Source organism: Capra hircus, chromosome 5, assembly GCF_001704415.2.
Source record: "Capra hircus breed San Clemente chromosome 5, ASM170441v1, whole genome shotgun sequence".
Classification (NCBI taxonomy): domain Eukaryota; kingdom Metazoa; phylum Chordata; class Mammalia; order Artiodactyla; family Bovidae; genus Capra; species Capra hircus.
Window position 1 is genome coordinate 27,517,586 of NC_030812.1, and position 19,892 is coordinate 27,537,477.

A 19,892-nucleotide genomic window follows, 5' to 3' on the forward strand; every position below is an offset into this window, starting at 1 on the left:
GATAGCATCGGCAACTCAATGGACATGAATGTGAGCAAACTCTTGGAAAAGGCAATGGCAACCCACTCCAGTACTCTTGCCTGGAGAATCCCATGGACGGAGGAGCCTGGTGGGCTGCAGTCCATGGGGTCGCTAAGAGTCAGACACGACTGAGTGACTTCACTTTTACTTTTCACTTTCATGCATCGGAGAAGGAAATGGCAACCCACTCCAGTGTTCTTGCCTGAAGAATCCCAGGGATGGGGGAGCCTGGTGGGCTACTATCTGTGGGGTCGAACAGAGTCGGATACCACTGAAGCGACATAGCAGCAGCAGCAGCAGCTGGGAGATAGGGGAGGACAGAGGAGCCTGGAGTGCTGCAGTCCAGGAGGTCACCAAGAGTCAGACACAAATTAGCGACTGAACAACAACATAGATGAAAACACCGAGGCGCAGAAAGGTGAAGTGACTTGCCCCAAATTCCACAGCTAGGAAAAGACTTTAAAAAAGCCAGGTAGTCAGGTTCTGGAGTCCTTGCTCTCTTCACTCTCCTCGGTTGCAGGCTTTCCTCATAGCGTGGTGTCGAGGACTAGAAATAGCAAATATATGAACTCAGTGGATGATGAAGCAGGTGTGGTAGCTGCTGTCCTCACCATGGTGCCTAGATATCGGTAGGGACCAAAATTCTCCACTGCCCTGCCTGCTTCCTGACCCTGGGAAGAAACTTCTCAAGCACTTTTGCCTTCCCCGGGGCCCTGCCATGTGCTCTACATCTGTCTGTGCCAAAGGGTGACCCAAAGGGAGAGAGACTCAATCCCGCTACAGCTGGTGGGAGATTTCCCAGCAAGCTCTGCTCCTAACCAGAGTACTGCCACCAGACTCACCTCCACACGGAACAGACAGGAAACCAAGGCTCAGCGAGGGAGTGGGGCTTCTCAGAAAGCAGCACGGAGTTGGAGGCAGGGCTGAGAAACGAAGCAGATCTCCTGACCACCCCACCCCACACCCCTGTCTCACCAGGTGCTAGGGCTGTGGCAACTCAGGGGCCCTGGCAGGGCTGCCAGGAACATATGCTTGGATGTTCACACACTGCGGGGGGTGGCGGCCATCATGTACAGGGCCCAGGACTCCCCAGCCTACCCCAACGTGGACCCTTCAAAACACCTGGGGCTTAGCCACCATCCCAAAACCTGAGTGAGGGCAGGTGGTGGGGGACTCTCTGGGGAACCTGTAGGCGGGGCCTGGAGCACCAGGGAAGGCCCTTGATTCTGTTCTACTGCGGAGCAGAGCCCTATTTTGTTGAGCTTCCATCAGGCAGGGGCTGCCCTCATCCAGCCAGTTCCTAGGGGCTGTGTGGGTGGAGGTTCAGGGGTCCTGGGTCAAGGGTCCTCCTGCACAAAGCGCAGGGTAGGGGGCCAGGCCCTGCGTGGCAGCCAGCTACCTTGGACTTTGGTATAGGGTCAGTTCTACATTTGTTTCTCCAGAGTGGCTCCCAGACCTCCAGCCTCACAGGCACCTGGGTGCTGGGTGAAAGTTGAGCTCCATGGGCCCCGCCCCTCGTCAAATCCCAGTCTCTGGGGTAGAGCCAAGGAATTTGCATTTTAAGCCAGCTAAGCATCTGATGGGCTTGGGAGCTGGAGAACCTACTTGGGGGCATTTGGGCACAAGCAGGGAACTCAGAACAGTCTTCCTGCCAAGAAGGTCAGGGTTACCATAACCTGGGTCCTGCTGCTGGTGCACTAGGCTTGTGGGGAGGGATACTGAAAGTGGGGATGGGGAAAAACTTCTGAGTAAGGACAGTGGCTACCACCATCCTGGGCTGCCCTGGACCCAGCCCTACACTCCCAGGGGACATGTGAGCTGGGGCTTCAGGTTAGGAACTTCCAGGCAAAGCTGGTGGACGAATTGGCCCCCAGTGCAGGCCCCATCCACAAGCCTGGCCTGTTCACCAGAGGCTTTCTCCATGTCAGAAACTAGTCTGAGTGCTTTGCCTAACAACGCCATGAAGCAGGTGTCATTACTTTCACCTTTTATAAATGAGTAAACTGAGGCCTGTTAGCCAAGTTGGCAACATGCAAGATTTATGGGAGCTAGGGACTTCCCTGGTTGGTGCAGTGGTTGGGACTCTGCACTTCCACTGTAGCGGGTGTGGATTCGATTCCTGGTCAGGGAACTAAGCTCCCATATGCCACCTGACATGGGTTGCCCAAAAATAAAGACTTACAGGAGCCACCTCTGTCTCTATTATGCTGTTTTGGGGGTGGCTGGTATGGGTAGAGGGTGCCAGAGAGAAGATCTCAGCTTCAGCTACATGTCTATTTTTTATTCAATATATTAAATATATTAATCAGAAAAGTCACATACTATAAATCCAGGAAAATACACAAATATAAATGTCAGAATCTGTCATTTGTCTTCCTCCTAGAATGAGTCTATGTACATGTGGAAGGAGGGCGGCAAGAGAGCAAGTAGGAGGCGGCTGGTGGGGGCCCATTCCTCCCTCCCAACCCCCACTCCCACCTCAACCTCTTCCTTCCTGTATTTACAGCTGCATTCGGCTTATTTACAGCATGGCGGTGTGTGTGTGTTAAAAACGGTTTATCTTACAAAAACATGAAGACCAGGGCTGGGCTGGGGGGGTAAGACAAATAGTAAGGGTCACCCCTGTGAATGCATCCCTCTCCCCGAGGCCATGAGCTCCCTGCTGACTTCCCAGACAACAAAGGGGAGGGGCAGCCAGTCTGCAGCTCAGGCCCAGGCCGGGGTGATGCTCGGGGGTCCGTGGGCCATGGGCTAAAGGCACGTGGGGTGGCATTATGAGCGTGCACACCAAGTGCGCGCATGTTCCCGGGCCAGGGTCAGAAGGGCAGTGTGTCCATAAAGATCTTGTCGACGATGGGTGGAGGGGGCACCAAGTCCTCCAGCTTGAGGTAGAAGATGCGCTGCAAGCCCTGGGTGCACAGGGTCCGCAGCTCGGGCAGCTTGCCCAGCAGGCGTGACAGGCAGCTGGCCGGCTGGGGCTCACCCGCCTCGGCCGAGACGTGCTCCTTCAGGCAGCTGGCAATGCGGTTCTGCAGCTCCTCTACCCGGCGAGGCTCCTGCAGCCCGTGCCGGTCTGCGGTGGAGAGGGGGACAAGGTGTGGGATTAGACGCCCTGCCCGGAACCGGACGACCCTCTCCCCCTGCAGAGTCGGCTGCCCCCAGGTCTCTGGAGCTGCTGCTACTGATCATCTCCCATGCCCCCTCTGCACCCCACGCAAGCAGAGGAGCCCCACTAGAAGCCCAGCAAGGCAGCAATGCTCATCATCCTCATCTTCCAAGGGACAAAGTGAGGCCCAGAGAGGTTACAAGACTTGCCTAAGGTCACAAAAAGGAAATAAAACCTTAAGCAGGTTTCACTGACTAGCCTGGTGTTGTTTTTTTGGTTTCTGGTTCCCCCCACCCCAGATGGTAAAGAATCCGCCTGCAATGCAGGAGACCGGAGTTTGATCCCTGTGTCAGGAAGATCCCCTGGAGAAGGGAACGGCTACCCATTCCAGTATTCTTGCCTGGAAAATTCCATGGACAGAGGAGCTTGGCAGGCTACAGTCCATGGGGTTGCAAAGAGCTGGACATGACTAAGCGACTAACACCGCAGACTATTGTGAGAAACCCTGGGTTTGTGTAGCAGCATTACAGATGTCACCTCCAGAGAAAGCAGGCCTCAAAACCCAGGGCTCTTTCTGTAGCTGAAAGTACCTCTGATTCTGTCCTACAGTTTTTTGGTCCTATGTAGCCTTGTGAAACTTAACTTAAATCCACCTTGCAATGCAGGGGACAGGGGTTTGCTCCCTGGTATGGGAACCAAGATCCTGCATGCCTCAACTATCAAGGCCCATGTGCTCTATAGCTCATGTACCATAACTAGAGAGTCTTTGCACCACAACAAAAGATCCCGGAGAGAAAGAGATGGGGCAGATTCTGGTGCTTTAACAAATAAAGACCTGAAAATCTACACATTTAATGCCAAAAACTCGTATCTTGCAGAATTACATTTACATATTCACATGAAGTACACAACCAGCACAGCTAATCACTGCTGTTAGCAGTCAAGGTGGTAGCTACCCTTCGGGCAGCTAATGACTAAAAAGCGGGCACAAGGAAGGGCTCTGGGGTACTGGTCATGGCTGTTTCTTTTTTTAAATATAACTTTATTTATTTGTTGTTGGCTGTGCTGGGTCTCTGTTGCTCCGTGGGCCTTCTCCAGTTGCGACGAGCAGGGGCTACTCTCTAGTTACGGTGCACAGGTTTCTCATTGTAGGTCTTGTCTTATTTGGAGTACAAGCTTTAGAGCAGGAGGGTTTCAACAGTTGCAGCTCATGGGCTTCAACAGTTGTGATTCCTGGGCTCTAAAGCACAGGCTCAGTAGTTAAGGCACACGCACGTAGGCGTAGGTGTTCCGCAGCATGTGGGACTCTCCCAGATCAGGGATTGAACCCGTGTCTCCTGCGTTGGCAGGTGGATTCTCTACCACTGAGGCACCAGGGAAGCCCCATGTCTGTTTCTTGACCTGTGTGTTGTTTATGTGCATACATTTTGTGATAATTTCCATGCAACATGATTCAGTAAGATTTAAAAAAAACAAACTTTAGGTCACACCTGACACCTACACAGTTAGGACCTTGAGTAGTCTGGGCTCCGTCAGAGGCTGATGGTTTGCCGTCAGCCACAGCTAGGCCTGAAACCCGGCTCTGCCAACCACCGACTGCACTGCCCTGAGCCACGTCTGCCCTCTCTGCATCTTGTCACCCTCACTCCACAATGCAGGGGGCCCAGGAAACACCAGATGCTGGTACATCCAGAGCCAGGCCCTCAGGCCCTCCCCATCTCCCTGGGTCTGGGGACCGGCCTCCCACCTGTGATGAGGACAAGCGCGGAGAGGCAGGCGAAGGCAGGGATGTCTACCACCAAGCTGTGCAGGGAGCGAGAGAAGGCCAAGATGCTGTCGATCCAGTCCCCGAAGCCACGGGCACATTGCAGGCGGTGCAGCACCAGGCCTGAGCAGAAGATGAGCTTCCCCTCAGCTGGTTTAGACCTGGCAGGTTGGGTGCAGACAGCCGTTAGAGGGGCTGGAGGGCAGGGCGCCGGCCGAGGGCTGAGCACACAGTGGGACACTCACCGGTAGGCCAGACGGAGGATAAAGAGCTCCAGAAAGGCGGACTCCAGCAGCAGGTCCTGGTCTCCGGGAGACAGTTCGGCAAAGCCAGGGATTTTCTCGGCCCACTTGCGGATCACCTCCAGGGAACCCGAGAGCAGGTCGTAGAACTGCTGCACGTCCCCAGCATCCTCTTTCCCGAAGTGGGGCAGCGCCAGCTCCTGGAACTGGCAGGTGGTCCAACGGGGTCAGACCCAGAAAGAGCCCCACACTCAGGCGGCCGTGTACAGCCGTGTCACGCTCTGGGATGCCAGATCCCAAGGGTGAGAATGGAGCCGAGATCCCGCCCACACTTGCTTGCCAACTCTTGCCTATTAACCCAGAGCCGAGGCTGCTGGAAGAAGCACATTTTTTTCTAATTGGCCACTGCCCAGAGGGGTACATTTTTCCATCTGGTCAGCCTAGAGGGGCCAATCCTCTTTTCAGTCTGTGGAACTGGGGGCTGGGCGGGTAGCTTTTCTCATACATAGGAAGTGCCGAATGTGGGCTGGGCAGGGCCTCACCTTGGAGTAGTCCAGTTTAGAAGTGCTGGGCCCTGAGTCCAGGTGCGCCCGGACCAGGGAGGTGAGTAGGTGGGCTGGGGAGGTTTCTGGGGGCTGCTTGGGCTTTGAAGGGAGCCGACCCCGCCGTCCTTTCAGGCTGTCTGTCCGGACAACTACAGAGAAAAGGGCTGGAGTGAGGCAGGGAGAAAGGGGCCCAGGGAAGGGACTCCCAGCCCAAGCTGTGCACCCCAGTGCTAGAAGCACATCCAAGTATGAGGAGCTAGAGCCCCCGAGAACCCAGGGGACCCTGCAACGATCTCCGCTCTCACAAGGCAGGCAGGTGGACTGGAGGCGGGGGAGGACAGAGGCCCAGGCACACCCTCCCCTGTGGCCCACCAGGACAGATGTCTGGGGCAGAAGGGGGGGGCATCTGCGTGCCCCACCCTGCTCTGGCCCACCTCTGTCCCTCGGGGCCTGTCCCAACCACCCACCTTCCTTCACCATGCCCACGGCCAGGCACTTCTGGAAGCGGCAGAACTGGCAGCGGTTTCGCCGCCTCTTGTCCACAGGGCAGTCCTTGTTAGCCAGGCAGATGTACTTGGCATTTTTCTGCACTGTGCGCTGGGGGTGGGGGGGGCAACACGGAACAGGCTGTCAGAGCGTGGGGTGGGGTGGGGGGGAGCCAGGGGAGGGGACTGTCCAGATCCTACTGCCATTGCAGACAAAAGCACTCTCTGTTCACAACTATTTTTCTAACATTTGGGTGGCAGGGGAGGATAAGATGGATGGGTTGGGGGAGGAAGAAAAAAAGTCTTGGGGACACTGGCGGCGGGTTCGGCCATATCCTCAGGACGCAGGATGAGGGGCGAGGGGCTCCCCAGCAGCCCAGACACTGACACTTCTTAACGTGCCTGTGGTGCCTGTGTCCGCCTGCCCCTTCCCTGAGGCAGACACGAGAGGGCTGAGGGGCCGGGGGTGGGGCTGGGCAGGGAGGCAGGCACCCAGCGCTGGGACAAACACACAGCCTGTTCCCAAGTCCACCCCCAGCCCTCCAGCACCAAGCCCTCTCCTCGGATCCTTTCATCTCATGCCAGGAACAGGAGTGCCTGGGCCCCCCCTTCCCACCAGGACCTTGAGTAGGGGGAGGCCAGGCAGAGGAAAACCAGAGGCTAGCCACAGAAACTCCCCCTCCTGGGTAACCCCGCAGCCTGCACCCTCTGCCCCACTCTCACCCCTCCCTCCATCTCTCCCCCACCCCAGTGTCAGCATGAAAGGTCCCAGGTCCCTGCTCCTAGGATGGCAGCCCACTGGGCCAAGCATGCCCTCTTCCTAAAGAGCAGACCTGTTGGAAAGAGAACCCAAGTGAAGCCATCACAAAGCCTGCTGGGGTGAGAGACCAGCCTGCCCCACTTCTCATAAAAAGCTACACCCAGGGCAGCCCAGTACCTTGAAGAAGCCTTTGCAGCCCTCACAGGTGCGGACACCATAATGCTGGCAGGAAGCATTGTCCCCACACACAGCACAGCGGCCCTCGCTTCCACCCGGAGCCCCACTCCGGGCCTTGGCAGAGGTCACGGGCGCGTCCAGCCTCCCTGAGCCATCAAGGTGGGGAGAAGTGGGCACCAGGCCTGGGAACGCTGTTGGCATGGAATAGCTCTCTCCCTCCCCCAGCTGGTGGGCGGCCTGTGAGGGGAACAGCTTCAGGGGGCTTGGGGCCAGGCTGGGACTGGGGCCGGGGGGAGGGCTGAAGGAAAAGAAGGCCGGTGGCTGGGGGTGCCCAGAAGCCTTGGGCAGCTGCTCTGTCCATGCCCGCAGGCCTTCATAAGTCTGGCTGGGCGAGAAGGGGCCGAAGGAGCCATCCCAGGGAGAGAGCTGGGGCGGCTGGAAGCTGGGCGTGGATGGTGACGGTGCAGAGCAGGGACTGCCATAGTAGTCAGAGCCGCTGGAGGACAGGGTCTCGTCCAGGGGGCCACTCAGCGTGCCAGGGTAGCAGCCGTACACCTGGAAGTCCTCGAACTTGAAGGAAGCAGAGGCTGGGGAGGTGGCTGACGATGAGGACGTGGAGGAGGCTGAGGAGGAGGCCGAGGAGCACGGCTGGGCCGTGCCCGGCAGTTGGTAGAGGAAGGTGTCAAACTCCCCTGTGTAGCCGTCCATGAAGGTGCTGAAGCTGGGCAAGGCGGTAGGGACAGCGGGGGCCGCCTCGGGGCTGGCCAGGTCCATGGTGGGCTTGCTGAGCTCGGGGGTCAGGAGGTCGCCTGCCAGGTGGTCACGGGGTCCTGGGCTCGGTGCTGGTGTCCCATACTGGGCTTGGATACAGGGCATCTCTGGAGAGGGAAGAGACCAAAGTTGGGGGGAGGGGGAAGTCAGTAAGAGAGGCCTGAAGCCTGATCTCTAGGTACAGGTCCCTGAGCGGCCAGGAGGCAGGACTCCCAGCCAGGCATGGGACACTGAGGCGCTAGGGCCACGGCCCACCACAGAACCCAGGAATCCTGGCACCTGGCCTGGGCACCATCTCAGCGTCTATGTCACAAAGTCCCCGGGCAAGGGTGGGCTCAAGTCGGAAGGCCAACCACACCCCGGGCAGCCTGGGAACCCCAGGGAGGGCATGTAGCCAGCATTTCTCTGCTGGAACAGGGGAAAGCTGTGTTCGTCCAGCCCCCTGCTTCTCCCTAACTGGGTAAGGCGCGGGTGGGGGCTGGAAGAAGGGTGGGTGGGAGAGGCAGCCAGGCAAAGCCAGAGCCCAGTCCTGGGAGCAGATATGCCATTCCTCCAACCTGGCACTTCTGGGAATATTCCCAGGCATGGCTCAGCCTCTGCAAAACCCCCACCTCTTCTCCCCCCACAGTGCCTGAGCTGATGAACAACATCCTGCAAATGGGAGAGGAGCTGAGAGTGAAGGCCCAGTTGCCTATGAAAGCAGCCTAGACAGCAATTAGCCTGTCCCTACCGCCATCCCCAGCCCCACCTTCACCCTACATACTGAGCAAAGGCTGTAGATCCCATGCACACCCTAGTCCTGCCATCTGGGGATGGGCACCCACTCTACATTGCCTGTGATGCTCCCAGAAGCAAAGAGGAAAGGAGCTCGACCTCCTTCCCCAGTACCCCAAGGGATCAGGTAACCGGGCTCCAGACCTTTAAAGGCCATATGCTAGAAGGGAGAGTGTGGTGGGGAGAGCAGCCCCTGGACTTCGAGTCCTGAAAACGAACTTCTCTGCTTTCCCGCAGCATCTCCCCCTATTATTTTTACGAGAACACTCAGAGTCTAGCAGACTACTTGAGGGGCTGTGTAGGGCAGAGGAGAAGCCTGCTGGGGGTGATGGAAGTCTGGGTCCCTCCACTAAACAGTTCTGTGCCCTGAAGAACCCAGGAGCTCAGACAAAGGGGATTTACACCCCCTCAAATCTGGAGGAATCTGAAGGAGCAGAGAGAATCATTCGGGGGGAATCTTTAAGTTCACAGACAAGTCAAAAGCTAACTCAGAGAGGCGGCTCTCAACCTACTTGCTTGCTTTGTCTCCATGACCCTGGTCTCATCAGTCAGGGAGGAAGGCTGGGGAAGAAAGCAAGCTGAAACAGGGAGTGCCATAATCAAAGGGGACAGCAGAAGGGGGCAAAAGCTGGCATTACCTCCTGGCCAAGAGCCTGGGGAGTTCTCCCGTAATAGGCTTTCTCCCGCCTTCTTGGGCCCTGGACAGGGCAGCTCCACCCCTGTCCTGACACTCCCACAACCAACCCAGACAAGAGCCCCTAGACACTCTGGACTCACCAACCAGCGGTGCCCATCCATAGGCATAAAGTACCTGCAAGAGCAAAGGCTGGCCCTGTCTGTCCGCGCTACGACAGCCTGGCAGGGAAGGCTCTGGGGTGGAGTGAAAGAGGCAGCAGCTACGAAGGACTGGGCTGGGCACTCCAGCCTTATTCAAATCCCGTTTCTCCACTTGGAAGTCCCACATCCGGATCAACCCCCACCAATCTAACCCCACTCCTGCCTTCACGCAGGTACTCAATGACACAAGATATGGACCTCCATCCAGCCTTTGGCAGGGACACAAGGTGAAGGAAGAGGCGGGGTTGAAGGAAGGAGCAAGGAGAATCCGGCTACAGGCAGGTCTTGGCAACAATGTGGTTTGCACCTGTTGTGCTAAACAAGCCTCAGGCTGCACCCTACCTGTCTGATCCGACAGAGACTGGGGAGGGGGATCCTCTAGGTGGTACCCCACCAGAGACTCCAACATCAACTTCAATCAAGGATCCCCAAGGACGAAGCTTTCCACCTCTCTCTCTCTCTCACACACACACACAAATTCAAGCTACATTAAAAAGCAATCTTCCCTACGCTTCCAGAGACTGTGCTCTGCCATAAGAAGCCTCTTTTATTCCAACACACAGCAGCACCCCCTCCACAGTTCAGTCGCCAATGTTAAGCCATTTGCTTGGACAATCCAGACCTCTCCTAAGATAGTTCAGGCAGAAACTTCCAACTGGGGAACCCTAGAAACTAACCCACAGTATTAAGAATAAGTGTTAAGAAAACAACTAGGAGTATAGGAGTGAGCTGACAAACTAAGAGACCCTTTTGGAAATCCAATCCTGGAAGGAGTCAGATCCCAGCAGCCCCAAACTCTGTGCACCTTTCCCTGCACTGTACTGAGACCCCCAGCAGCAACTAACTCCTGGGCGCCCTGTGCCAACTAAGGGACCTTGGGAGACTGAACTCTAGACAGCCTCCTACTGAACGAGTCCCCACTGCAGGCGCCAACTGAACTCTGCGGCTTCCACCTTGCACAGACCCCCGCCTCCCCAACACACACACACACAGCACCCAGTAGACTCCAGTCCCATCTGGGTTTTTATCTCGTTCCAACCCCTAACCCCCAAGCCAGGGTTGCAGCCTATACTCGCCCTCCTTCATGCTAACCCCAAAACATTCGGTCCTCGCAAACACTCATCTCCTTCATACAACATCCCCCCGCCCCCCCCCCGCCACAAAACCAAAACGGAGAGCCCCGCTGAGATGCACACTTTCCAGGGGGCACCTACCCGGCTGGCTTCTGCTCCCCCTGCCCGGACCGGGACCGGCGCTCCAAGTCGCAGCCTGGTCCCGCGTACGCTCCCGCTGTCTTGCACACTCCCCCAACTTTCGCAGCCTCCACTACTGGGACTCCCGGCCGCGCCGGACCCTGCTCTTAAGCGCTCCATGACGCACGGGGAGGGGCGGGGGCGCCACTGACGCACGCGGCCCGGCGAGCTTTGGCCATACAAGGGCGCGGGGGGCGGCGCGGTTCCGGCGGGAGGCGGCCAGGGGGAGGCGCGGGGCCGGGGAGCCCGAGGGGGCGGGGCGAGAGGGGGGGCCTGGAATGTCTGTGCGCGTGACGCACGCGGGGTTCCATTGACGCAGGGAGCGCGGATTGTTTGATCTATAAATAGCCCCCTCGCGCCCGCTGCGCCGGCTAAAAATAGCAGCTCGCGGACTCGCAAGGCTCCGCTGGCCGGCCCCAAGACCCCGGTCCCCGAGGCAGAAAACAGGCCCAAGGGCCAGAGCCCGAGAAGAGGGCGCTCTAGCTCCGAGGCCGTGGGGCTTCCCCGGCTTCACCCTCCGGTACTCCTGGGAGCCAGGACTGCGCCTGGCTCCGCCTCTGCACCTTCCCCAGCCTTCCCTGCTGGCTTGGGGTGCCACTGCCCGGCTGGGCGGCCCCGGGCAGGCCTTGGGCTGAGCAACTCAGGGACGCGTTCCGGGGGAACCAGCAGGGTCTCGGGTTGAGAGGTTGGCCAGGGACGTCTGACACCACACTACCCACCACACAGATACACTCCCTTCTAGGGACGTCAGACACCACAGCACCCCACCATCACACAGACACACTTACTCCCTACTCCCTCCCCCCAATTTCTTATGCAAAGTATCTTCTAGAGGGCAGGGATTCGCCAGGCCCGAGACAGGCCAATGCTGTGCTTCACAGCTGAACGAGATTTCTCACCACTATCCTCTCTCTAATTGGGAAATTACCGAATTTCAGAACCGGGTGGAGCCTGAGAAATCTTATCGAATTTGTGCCGACTCTTCCCCATTTTATAAATAAAAGGGCTCAGAAACAATGACACTTGCTCAAGGTCACAGAGCAAGGTGGTGGCACACTAGGGTGGAGCCTGCCTTCATCTCTAGGGGATCCCTTCCTCCCACCTCACCTCCAACCTGCAGGCAGTGTGTCTTTCATGTACAGCAGGGCACAGGCCAGGCTGCAGGTGGCTGGAGCCTTCTCTACATGCGGCTGTCACCCCTCACCTCCCTGGGGTGCCCCAAGTCTGGAGAGCCAACACCTTCAGGAAGATAAAAAGGCTAATATTTAGGAGAAGGAGCCCCTCCCCTCCCCCTGTCCACACTGAGCCTGTGACCAAGGACGCCACTCTCGCTTCCCCTGGTCACCCTGCGGCACTTCCCTCTACCCTTGAGGCACTTCCTGCTCCTCACTTCCATTCTCACCTCCCTCTCAGGTTTCCCACACTCTGCTCTCCAACATCACCCATTCTCTACCATCTGCTGTCTCTGCACTCCTTGCCCACCACCAATCTCTGCTTTTGAAGCCTCACGCGCTACTTTTCACTTTCTTCTGAAATCATATTTTGGGTTTGGAACCAAAATCCAGAATCTTGGATCCTCTGTTCCTTTTGCAGCCATGGCCCGTGCCTCACTGGCACATGAAGGCACCAGAGCATCTGAGTGAAGCCAGTGACTTGCCCTTCTCCCTGCCCACACCCACTAAGAACGTGCCCCTTCACCATCTGTCTCCTCTTCACACCCTACAGTCCACGACAGATGGAGCAGGCTCCATGTAGTAACATCAGTATCTTTCAATCAGAACCTAGCATAGCTCCCTCATCACAGCATACGCTCTCAACACAGACAGGCCTTTGTTAAATGGTCTTCCAAACACCCTTCAAGGCCACCTTCATGAAGGTAAAGTGTGGATAGGATGATCTTTAACCAAAGTTTTGTTTTTCTTTGTCTTAGGCTTTTGCATTGAGATATTACTTGGGAAAAACACGAATTCCACAGCTTAAACCTGCTTTGAAACCACTAATATAATTCATGTGTTCCCATTTTACAGATTAGGACCCAAGGGCGCCCAGAAGAGCTGCACCTTGCTCAGAAGCACAGGCAAGTCTGGGCTGGTGAAACCAATCCAGTCATGTCACAGCTGGTTTCCCCACCTAGCCCCTCTCCCCACCCACCCCAGCAGGGCCTTCCTCAGAAAAGAAAACAATTCTAGTATGGTAGCAAAAGTTGATTAGTCAGGTCAATGTTCTTCCCTCCAAACCTCACCACCAAAACACAAAACAAAAACAGGTGTATTAGCTGCAGCCTTAACGTCTCTTTGAAAGCTGAATCAGCAGCCTTGAGCCCTATTCACCCCACCACTTTCCATTTGTAAAAAGCAACACAGACCTTCCCTACTTTCCCTACATGGGAAAGTCGACCCAGGAGCCTCAGGGAACTCAAGTGTGGTAAGCAGCGGTCCAGGTTCCGAGCCTACATCTCCACATCTAAGCATCTAGCCTCCAGAGCTGTGCCGGCAGCCCAGGCCCCACCTGGTTTGGAGACAGTAATCTTGCTGTCCCAAAGGCAGAGGGTGGGAGAGGCAAGAGCAGCTGCCACCTGGCCATGCTTGTGGAGGCAGGGGATGCTGGGGTCTCAGAACACATTACACTCTGAAAATAAGTAAGGAGAAAAGGCCAGAGTCCTTCTATAGGAACACAGCCAGGAGCACCTAGCCAAAGCAAAAGGGAGAAGGACTGGGGGTCCTTGAGCTTCATCCCTGCCGGCCAGATGCCCTCCAGGGAGGGTGGCCTTGGGCTCCAAATCCAGACTCTTAGTAGAATCCAACTAAGGCGCAACTCTTGAAAAGGTGTTAACAGATGCAAACTTTGGGAGGCCTAGAGCATAAGCTGGTCCAAGGCCAGATGGAGACTCCAAGGGACCCTCCAGCCCTTAAGATAAGCAAGGTCAGAGTGAACAGCTCATTGTAGGGGAAATAAGGAGTGGAAAGGGACAGGTAATAACCATGGGAGGAGAGGTATCCACAACTTTGAAGTGAGGACCAGAAAGTAAGCCAGGGCCAGGATAACACGGGAAGGGCAGGGGAAGATGTCATGCTGGAGACCAGAGAGAGCTGCCCAAGGTCAGGCGCCCACAGCCCGGCACAAGCGCTGTGCCACCAGCACCGGGCCCCCCCACTGCCCCAGTACAAAGACCTTGGGCTTCAACTTCCCCACCACCCACTGGGCACATTGTTCCTTCTACTCTAATCCCACCGACCTTCTAAGACTTCAGCTCATGCCACCCTCCTGGATCAGCCTGACTTGTAATAATAAGTACCTTCTCACCAGAAGATTTGGGGGTGTGAGGAGTAGGGAATACCAGTGAAGGGTCAGACCTTGGCTTAGGACACTGCATGGATTCTTCCATTTCACCCTCTCCCTAATCTTCTAGGAATCAGGACTTCCCTGGTGGCTCAGAGGTTAAAGTGTCTGTCTGCAATGTGGGAGACCTGGGTTCAATCCCTGGGTTGGGAAGATCCCTTGGAGAAGGAAATGGCAATCCACTCCAGTACTCTTGCCTGGGAATTACCACCTGCATTTTATAAATGAGGAGATGGAGGCTTAGTGGCCAGGAATCAGTGGCCACCCCTGCTAACTCCCAGCTCTACGCTGGACCCACTGCCCTCAACTCTGAACTCCAGAGCTGTGGCTTCTGACCCCGTGAGCCATGAGTCTCATAAGTCTAACCACAGAGCCAGGTACACACATGGCCTGCAAACTGAAAACAGCAGTGCCTACAAGGAGGTCTCTGCGGGAAACTGGAGGCATCCCAGTTCCTAGTCTGAATGATGGTCACCTGGGTGTTTCACTATGAAAAAGTAATCAAACTATACACTCTCAAGATTTCACATCTATGGTTTGTATGCTTTTTTGTATGTATGTTATACTCTCAGAAATAAAGTGTTTATTTACAAAATGTGCTCAGTTGTGTCTGACTCTTTGTGACCCCATGGACTGTAACCTGCCAGGCTCCTCTGTCCATAGAATTCTCCAGGCAAGAATACTGGAGTGGGTTGCCATGCCCTCCTCCATGCAATCTTCCCAACCCACGGACAGAACCCAGGTCTCCTACGTTGCAGGCATATTCTTTACCATCTGATCCACCAGGGAGGCCCAAATAATCATGTCTAAATGGGAGAGATACATCGATTCAAATGGATGCAGATGCCGCTGGCATTTACTGAAATCACAGAGAAACGGAGGTTGTTTCTCATGTATTTGTTCTATCAACACAGACTCAGCATAGCTACGGTTAGGAGAGCCCACAGTATCTAGCACGAGAAAGATCTCTCCCAGTGTTTTCTGAATCGCTCAGCTAGGCCCTGGTCCCTGCTTGTCAAATCCTTTGCGGCCCACAGACTTATGTGCTCAGACCATCCCTCCCCGCAACCAACATGTGAACATGAAAGCAAGGCCCTGTCTCCCCTACCTTGGCAGGAGGCATCCTCAAACAGTACGTAGCCCAGGGCAGGCCCCAATGGGCAGCCAGAGTGCACCATCATCCCTTAGACAGTGGGGGAACAGGAGATGGAGGAAGTGGAACTGCACTGCCCCTTTCCCACACTGCCCCCCCTCCCAACACACACACAGTCAGGCTGGCTCCCACCCCTGCTGAGCAAAGGGCAGGAACTTGTCCTACTTTCACCAAGACCATCCCCACCCATGGGCCTCCACACCCTTCCCGGGGGGCGGGCAGAAGGAGTGAGCTTTGCCTCCTCCCCACCCCCTACCCCGAGCTTCCCCTCCTGAGCCCCAGGACCCATCACCAGGCCTGACCCAGCCACTTCCTCTTCCTGCCCCAGCATCAAGTAGGGGGATTTGCTCTGTGGGCAGGGAAGCGCTGCCTACTGCCCCAAGGGGCTGCCACGGACGGTTCTGGGAACTGGGGATGTGGGGTAAGGCCCAGGCCTGATCTCTGCCCCCCTGCCATGACCAGGCGTGTTGTTCCCTATGGGAAAACTGGCTCCCAAGGACACACAGGTCAGCCACTGCTCTCCACATCTCACCCAGCCCCCAACAGGGCAAAAGATACAGGAACTCTCAGATGCATCTTTGACCAGGAGCCAACAAGCCTGGTGTGTGACCCGGGCCAGTCCCTTGCCCTCTCCCAGAGCGTTTCCTCATCTGCCCAATGCTGACAACATCACAAGTGCTGGTGCTGTAAGAATTCACTGACAGAAGGGGGAGGCTCCACAGTGAAATGGGAGCGTTGTCTGGGGACCTGGGCTCTAGAGCAGGATCCTGTGGCAAGCCCAGAAAGGAGACACCAGGGCCATCAGCTCGACTAGGGGGCCCCGCACCCTCCTCCTCCAAGAATCGGAGACAAACAGTACCCCTGCCCTGCCTCTCCCCTCCAGGGCTGAGTAAAAGGAAATGAGAGTATGTCCAGAGATGGGGCTCCACCCAGCACCAGGAAAATTCCAGACTGCATGCAGCAAGTGCTCAATTGATACTCTGAACACAACTGATTAATTAAGGAGATCAGATCTCTCTCCACAGAGGTCATTTTCAGTCAAGTAATTTCTCCACCCTCAGCCCCCTCTCAGGCCAGAAGGAATCAACATACAGCATAAAAGAACAAGACCAGCCTTCAGGAAGAACATCCAGACAGAACTGAAAAACACAGACAAGATCACGGAGTTCCTTGGGAAAAGCTGGCCCACGCCTCATTTGCACCCTCCTCAGTTCTCCTTCCATCCCCTCAGGTTGCTCAGATCCTGGCCAGCTCCTCTCTCCCCCACCCTTGGAGGGTCTCCCACCACCTTGCAGAACATCAACAACCCACCAAGTTCTCCTGCCCCTGCCCAAGGTCTCCACCCAGCCTCCTTGGGCAAAATTTCAAATTCCAAAATAAAAACCCTCTGATAACGAGTCCCAGCCGGAAAGACTGATGCATTTTCCTATTGTTAAAGTATTTTTAGTCACAGGCTCTGGATTCGTTTAGAGACTCACGTTCAGAAAGGGAAAAAAAAATTTTTTTTTTCGAGAACCAAGAAGGAGAGCACGGAGCCTCCCACGTAAGAAGCTCTGCTTGTTCCACGCCGGCCCAAGCCCCTGGCCTGGCTCCCGGGGAACGTGTTTGTGGCAAGCTGGTTGGCAGCTCCTCCAAGCCTTGCTCCAGCCCTGCTTCTCAGGCACCCAAGCAGCCGGGAAGCCAGGCTAGGAGGGCAGGGCAAGGGCCGAGGGCTCAGAGACATCAGTCTATGGGTTCAGATCCCAAGTCCCAACCAGCGAGGGGGCCGGGGGCCTTACCCAGGGACCAGTGCTGAGGGACCTGCCTGATCACCAGCTCTCTCCAGCGTCCCTCCCCAGCCTGAGCAGACCAGTGCCCTATCCAGGCCGGGTCAACAGGAGAGGAGGATTGAAGAGCCTGTTGCAGATCTCTGAGGAAGGAGACTTCCACCTCTCCTGGTTCTCAACCACAATGTGGTCCAAGTCCCACCATCCCAGGGCCGTCAAGCTTTCACTCTCATTCCTTGAGAGGACTGACCACCCTTGTTTCCCCCTCCAGCCCTCCTCTTGAGGCCAAAGAAACCACAACTCAGACAGTCATGACGAAAAGAGACCCAAATGGCCCAGCCCCAGCGCCTTGGGTTCACCATTCCTAAGACTCACCAGCTTCCTCCACACGACCTGCTTTGATTTTCAGAGGTCGTGGACAACTGCACCAAGGGAGACTCCCAGGGCTGGTTGGGACCTCTTCCTGGTGGCCTTGAGGAGCCCTGCGGGAAGAAACGTGACCGCCCAGTCAGCCTGTCCTGCCGGCCGCGGCCGTGCACCAGCTGAGTGGGCTTAGGACGCGGAGCGGCCTCCACGGCAGCGTGTTCTCCTCTGTTTATATAGCTGAAACCAGAGCCGGCCTCTGGGGACGGGGGAGCTGCCTCGGAGCCCTCTTGGCTGAGGCCTGACTTTGGCCCGGGTCAGCGAGAGCCCAAAATAGTCAGCTGACGGGAGCCCCGGCGTGAGCATGACCCTGGGCCCATGCCCGGGCCTGGCAGACAGGTGCCCACGTCACAAGACCAGCAGCTCTAGCGCTCATGGGGCCCCCCCTGGCAGCCCCTCAGGGTGCCCCTGGCGGCATATTTGGCATGGGAATTCCACCCAATCACCTCCCTCATCCAGACAACAGACTGAATGCGAGGAATTCTGCCCACAGGAGCCACTGTGTACCCAGAGGGAAGGCCGGGCACTCAGGAGGCCAAGTCAGAGCTGAGGGCGGAGGTAGGGGCTGAGCGGAGGGAAAGTCACCCGGCCCACTGCTGTCATCTTCACTCACGCGCTTCCCGCATCCAGACCTCCGGCTGACCAGGAACACCTGCCTCATCCGTTTACAGTGACTCCTCTCCCCGCCCCAGCCCCGCCGAGGTCGGTGGCCCAGCACCTGCTGCCATCAGGGGGCCAGGTGCACGCCCAGCCCAGCCCCCAGCACAGGAGGCCCTGCTTCCCAGGGCTGTCCCTCCTTCTCTGCAGGCTTGGAGGGCTAGACACCCTGTCCTCTGCACCCTAGCCACCCTTCTAGACTCTCTGGACCCTGAACACCAACGCCACATGAGGCAACAGTGTTTGGGGTTCCAGCAGGGATACTGAACCAGCTCCCAGTTCACCCGGGAGGGTCTCTCAGAGATGGCTGAGAGGGGGCTGCTGCTCAGAGATGGCCCTCAGTTCTGGGGAAGGAAAAAGAGAATCCCAGGGTCCCTGTCCAGGGCACCAAGCTGAACTCCAGCTCTCTCGGGTAAAGGTGTAATCAGGACTCTGGTAGCCCTGGCCTCACCCCATCAACTTCCTGGAACCAGGCACATGCTGCCCTGGCAGCCGTCACTCCCCACAACCCCAAGACACCCAGGCCCAGAGGCCCCCCAAGCCTGTCCTGCTAGGAAAGCCAGGCTTCCCCCTTCCCCACCCCCGCACTACCCCCACTACCGAAGAAATCAGATCTCCCCATGCCTAGCAGCGCCGCCTACTACCTCTGCAGGGCTTCCCTCTCCATCCCCCAAACCACATCCGCTTCAGGCAGCTCCTACACCCACCTTGGCCCCCAGCTACCTACTCAGGAGGCCCCAGGGGCATACAAAGGGCAATGGCAGGGCACTTACCACTCTGGGTGGACCGACGGAACTTAAGCAACAGTTGACCATCCCTAGGACCTTTGGGGCCTGGCAGAAGGGGCCAATACCAGGGAGGGGCTGGGGCTGGCCTCTGTCCGTGGTGGAGGCCTACAGAGGGAATCATGTGAGAGAGGAGAAATCAGCCGGCAGGGCCATTCCCTGGAGACAGTGCAGCCAGAAACAGACATGGGGACAGAGGCAGGACCCAGGCCGCGACGGAGGACAGGCCAGCCCAAGGTGCCCCGAGCTGGGCATCAGAGGTTGGCGGCACACCCCAAGCGAACAGCACTCGGGAACGTGGCATGTGGCCAGGAGCTGCTGACAGCGTCTGGAGCATCTCCAGGCCCTGGAGACACAGCCCCTCAACCTTACACCCCACTCCTGGGTGCAGCAGCAGGTGGTACGTCAACCCAGCTTTCAGCTCCTTGATGTACACAAAAGGACAGCTGGAGGTAGAGAAAAGGGAGCTACTGCGAGGACAGAGCAGAACACCTCTCTCTCCTTAATGGACTCCAACTTGGTCCCCAAAGCTTCACAGGCCCCCACAAAGCAAGGGCTCCATGCTCCTAGCTCTAGGAGGCCCAGCCTTCTCATCTGAGCAATGGGGACTTTCAGGAAGTCTTCTGTGAGGGGAGTCCAGTCACAAAACAGGAAGATCCAGCTTAGGGAAGAGTGGTGAAGAGCATGGATCCCTGCATCAGTGTTGCCTGGGTTCAAATCCTGGCTCCTTCACTTGTAACCTTGGGCAAGTTACATAACTTCTCTGTTCTTCATCTGTGAAAATGATTATCTGTAATTGACGTTTCTAAAATTAACAACCGTAAGGTTATCAGCAGGTTTACAATGATTTCGCATGCAAAGGACTTAGTGCCGGATACACATAGGTGCTACTGTTATTAGGAGGAACTGAATGAAGACACATAAAAGCTAACCCCAGACCCTGGTCCCTATTCCAAGCCCCTTCTGTGAACCTGGGCTCTACTTCCAACACCAGATGTGCGTGCCATTCCTCCAAACTCTTCAAGTTCTCCCC

At 56.6% G+C, this 19,892-nt stretch overlaps 1 protein-coding gene across 7 annotated transcripts; it reads right to left on the bottom strand.

The window, feature by feature from the left end:
* On the bottom strand, positions 2,277 to 18,945 carry NR4A1 (nuclear receptor subfamily 4 group A member 1). 7 transcript variants are annotated; one of them, XM_018047734.1, is made up of 7 exons: positions 17,370 to 17,562; positions 7,102 to 7,979; positions 6,147 to 6,276; positions 5,677 to 5,828; positions 5,138 to 5,340; positions 4,875 to 5,053; positions 2,277 to 3,094 (listed from the first exon to the last, which is right to left on the bottom strand). In XM_018047734.1, the coding sequence occupies exons 2-7, from the start codon at positions 7,975 to 7,977 to the stop codon at positions 2,838 to 2,840; spliced, it is 1,797 nt and encodes a 598-aa protein (XP_017903223.1). In that variant the 5' UTR covers positions 7,978 to 7,979; positions 17,370 to 17,562; the 3' UTR covers positions 2,277 to 2,837. The 7 variants fall into 7 exon arrangements, with proteins under 7 accessions (XP_017903223.1, XP_017903222.1, XP_017903221.1 ...); XM_018047733.1 differs by lacking the exon at positions 17,370 to 17,562 and adding an exon at positions 10,698 to 10,959; XM_018047732.1 differs by adding an exon at positions 18,848 to 18,945 and having other exon boundaries at positions 2,282 to 3,094; positions 5,677 to 6,276; positions 17,370 to 17,476.

Excerpts from the sequence above, each read along its gene's own strand:
- NR4A1 (XM_018047732.1), bottom strand. The coding sequence starts at position 7,977 with ATGCCCTGTATCCAAGCCCAGTATGGGACACCAGCACCGAGCCCAGGA. Across the intron at positions 5,341-5,676 it reads CTAAACTGGACTACTCCAAG|TTCCAGGAGCTGGCGCTGCC; the intron begins GTGAGGCCCTGC and ends ACCACCTGCCAG. Across the intron at positions 5,054-5,137 it reads ATCCTCCGTCTGGCCTACCG|GTCTAAACCAGCTGAGGGGA; the intron begins GTGAGTGTCCCA and ends CCAACCTGCCAG.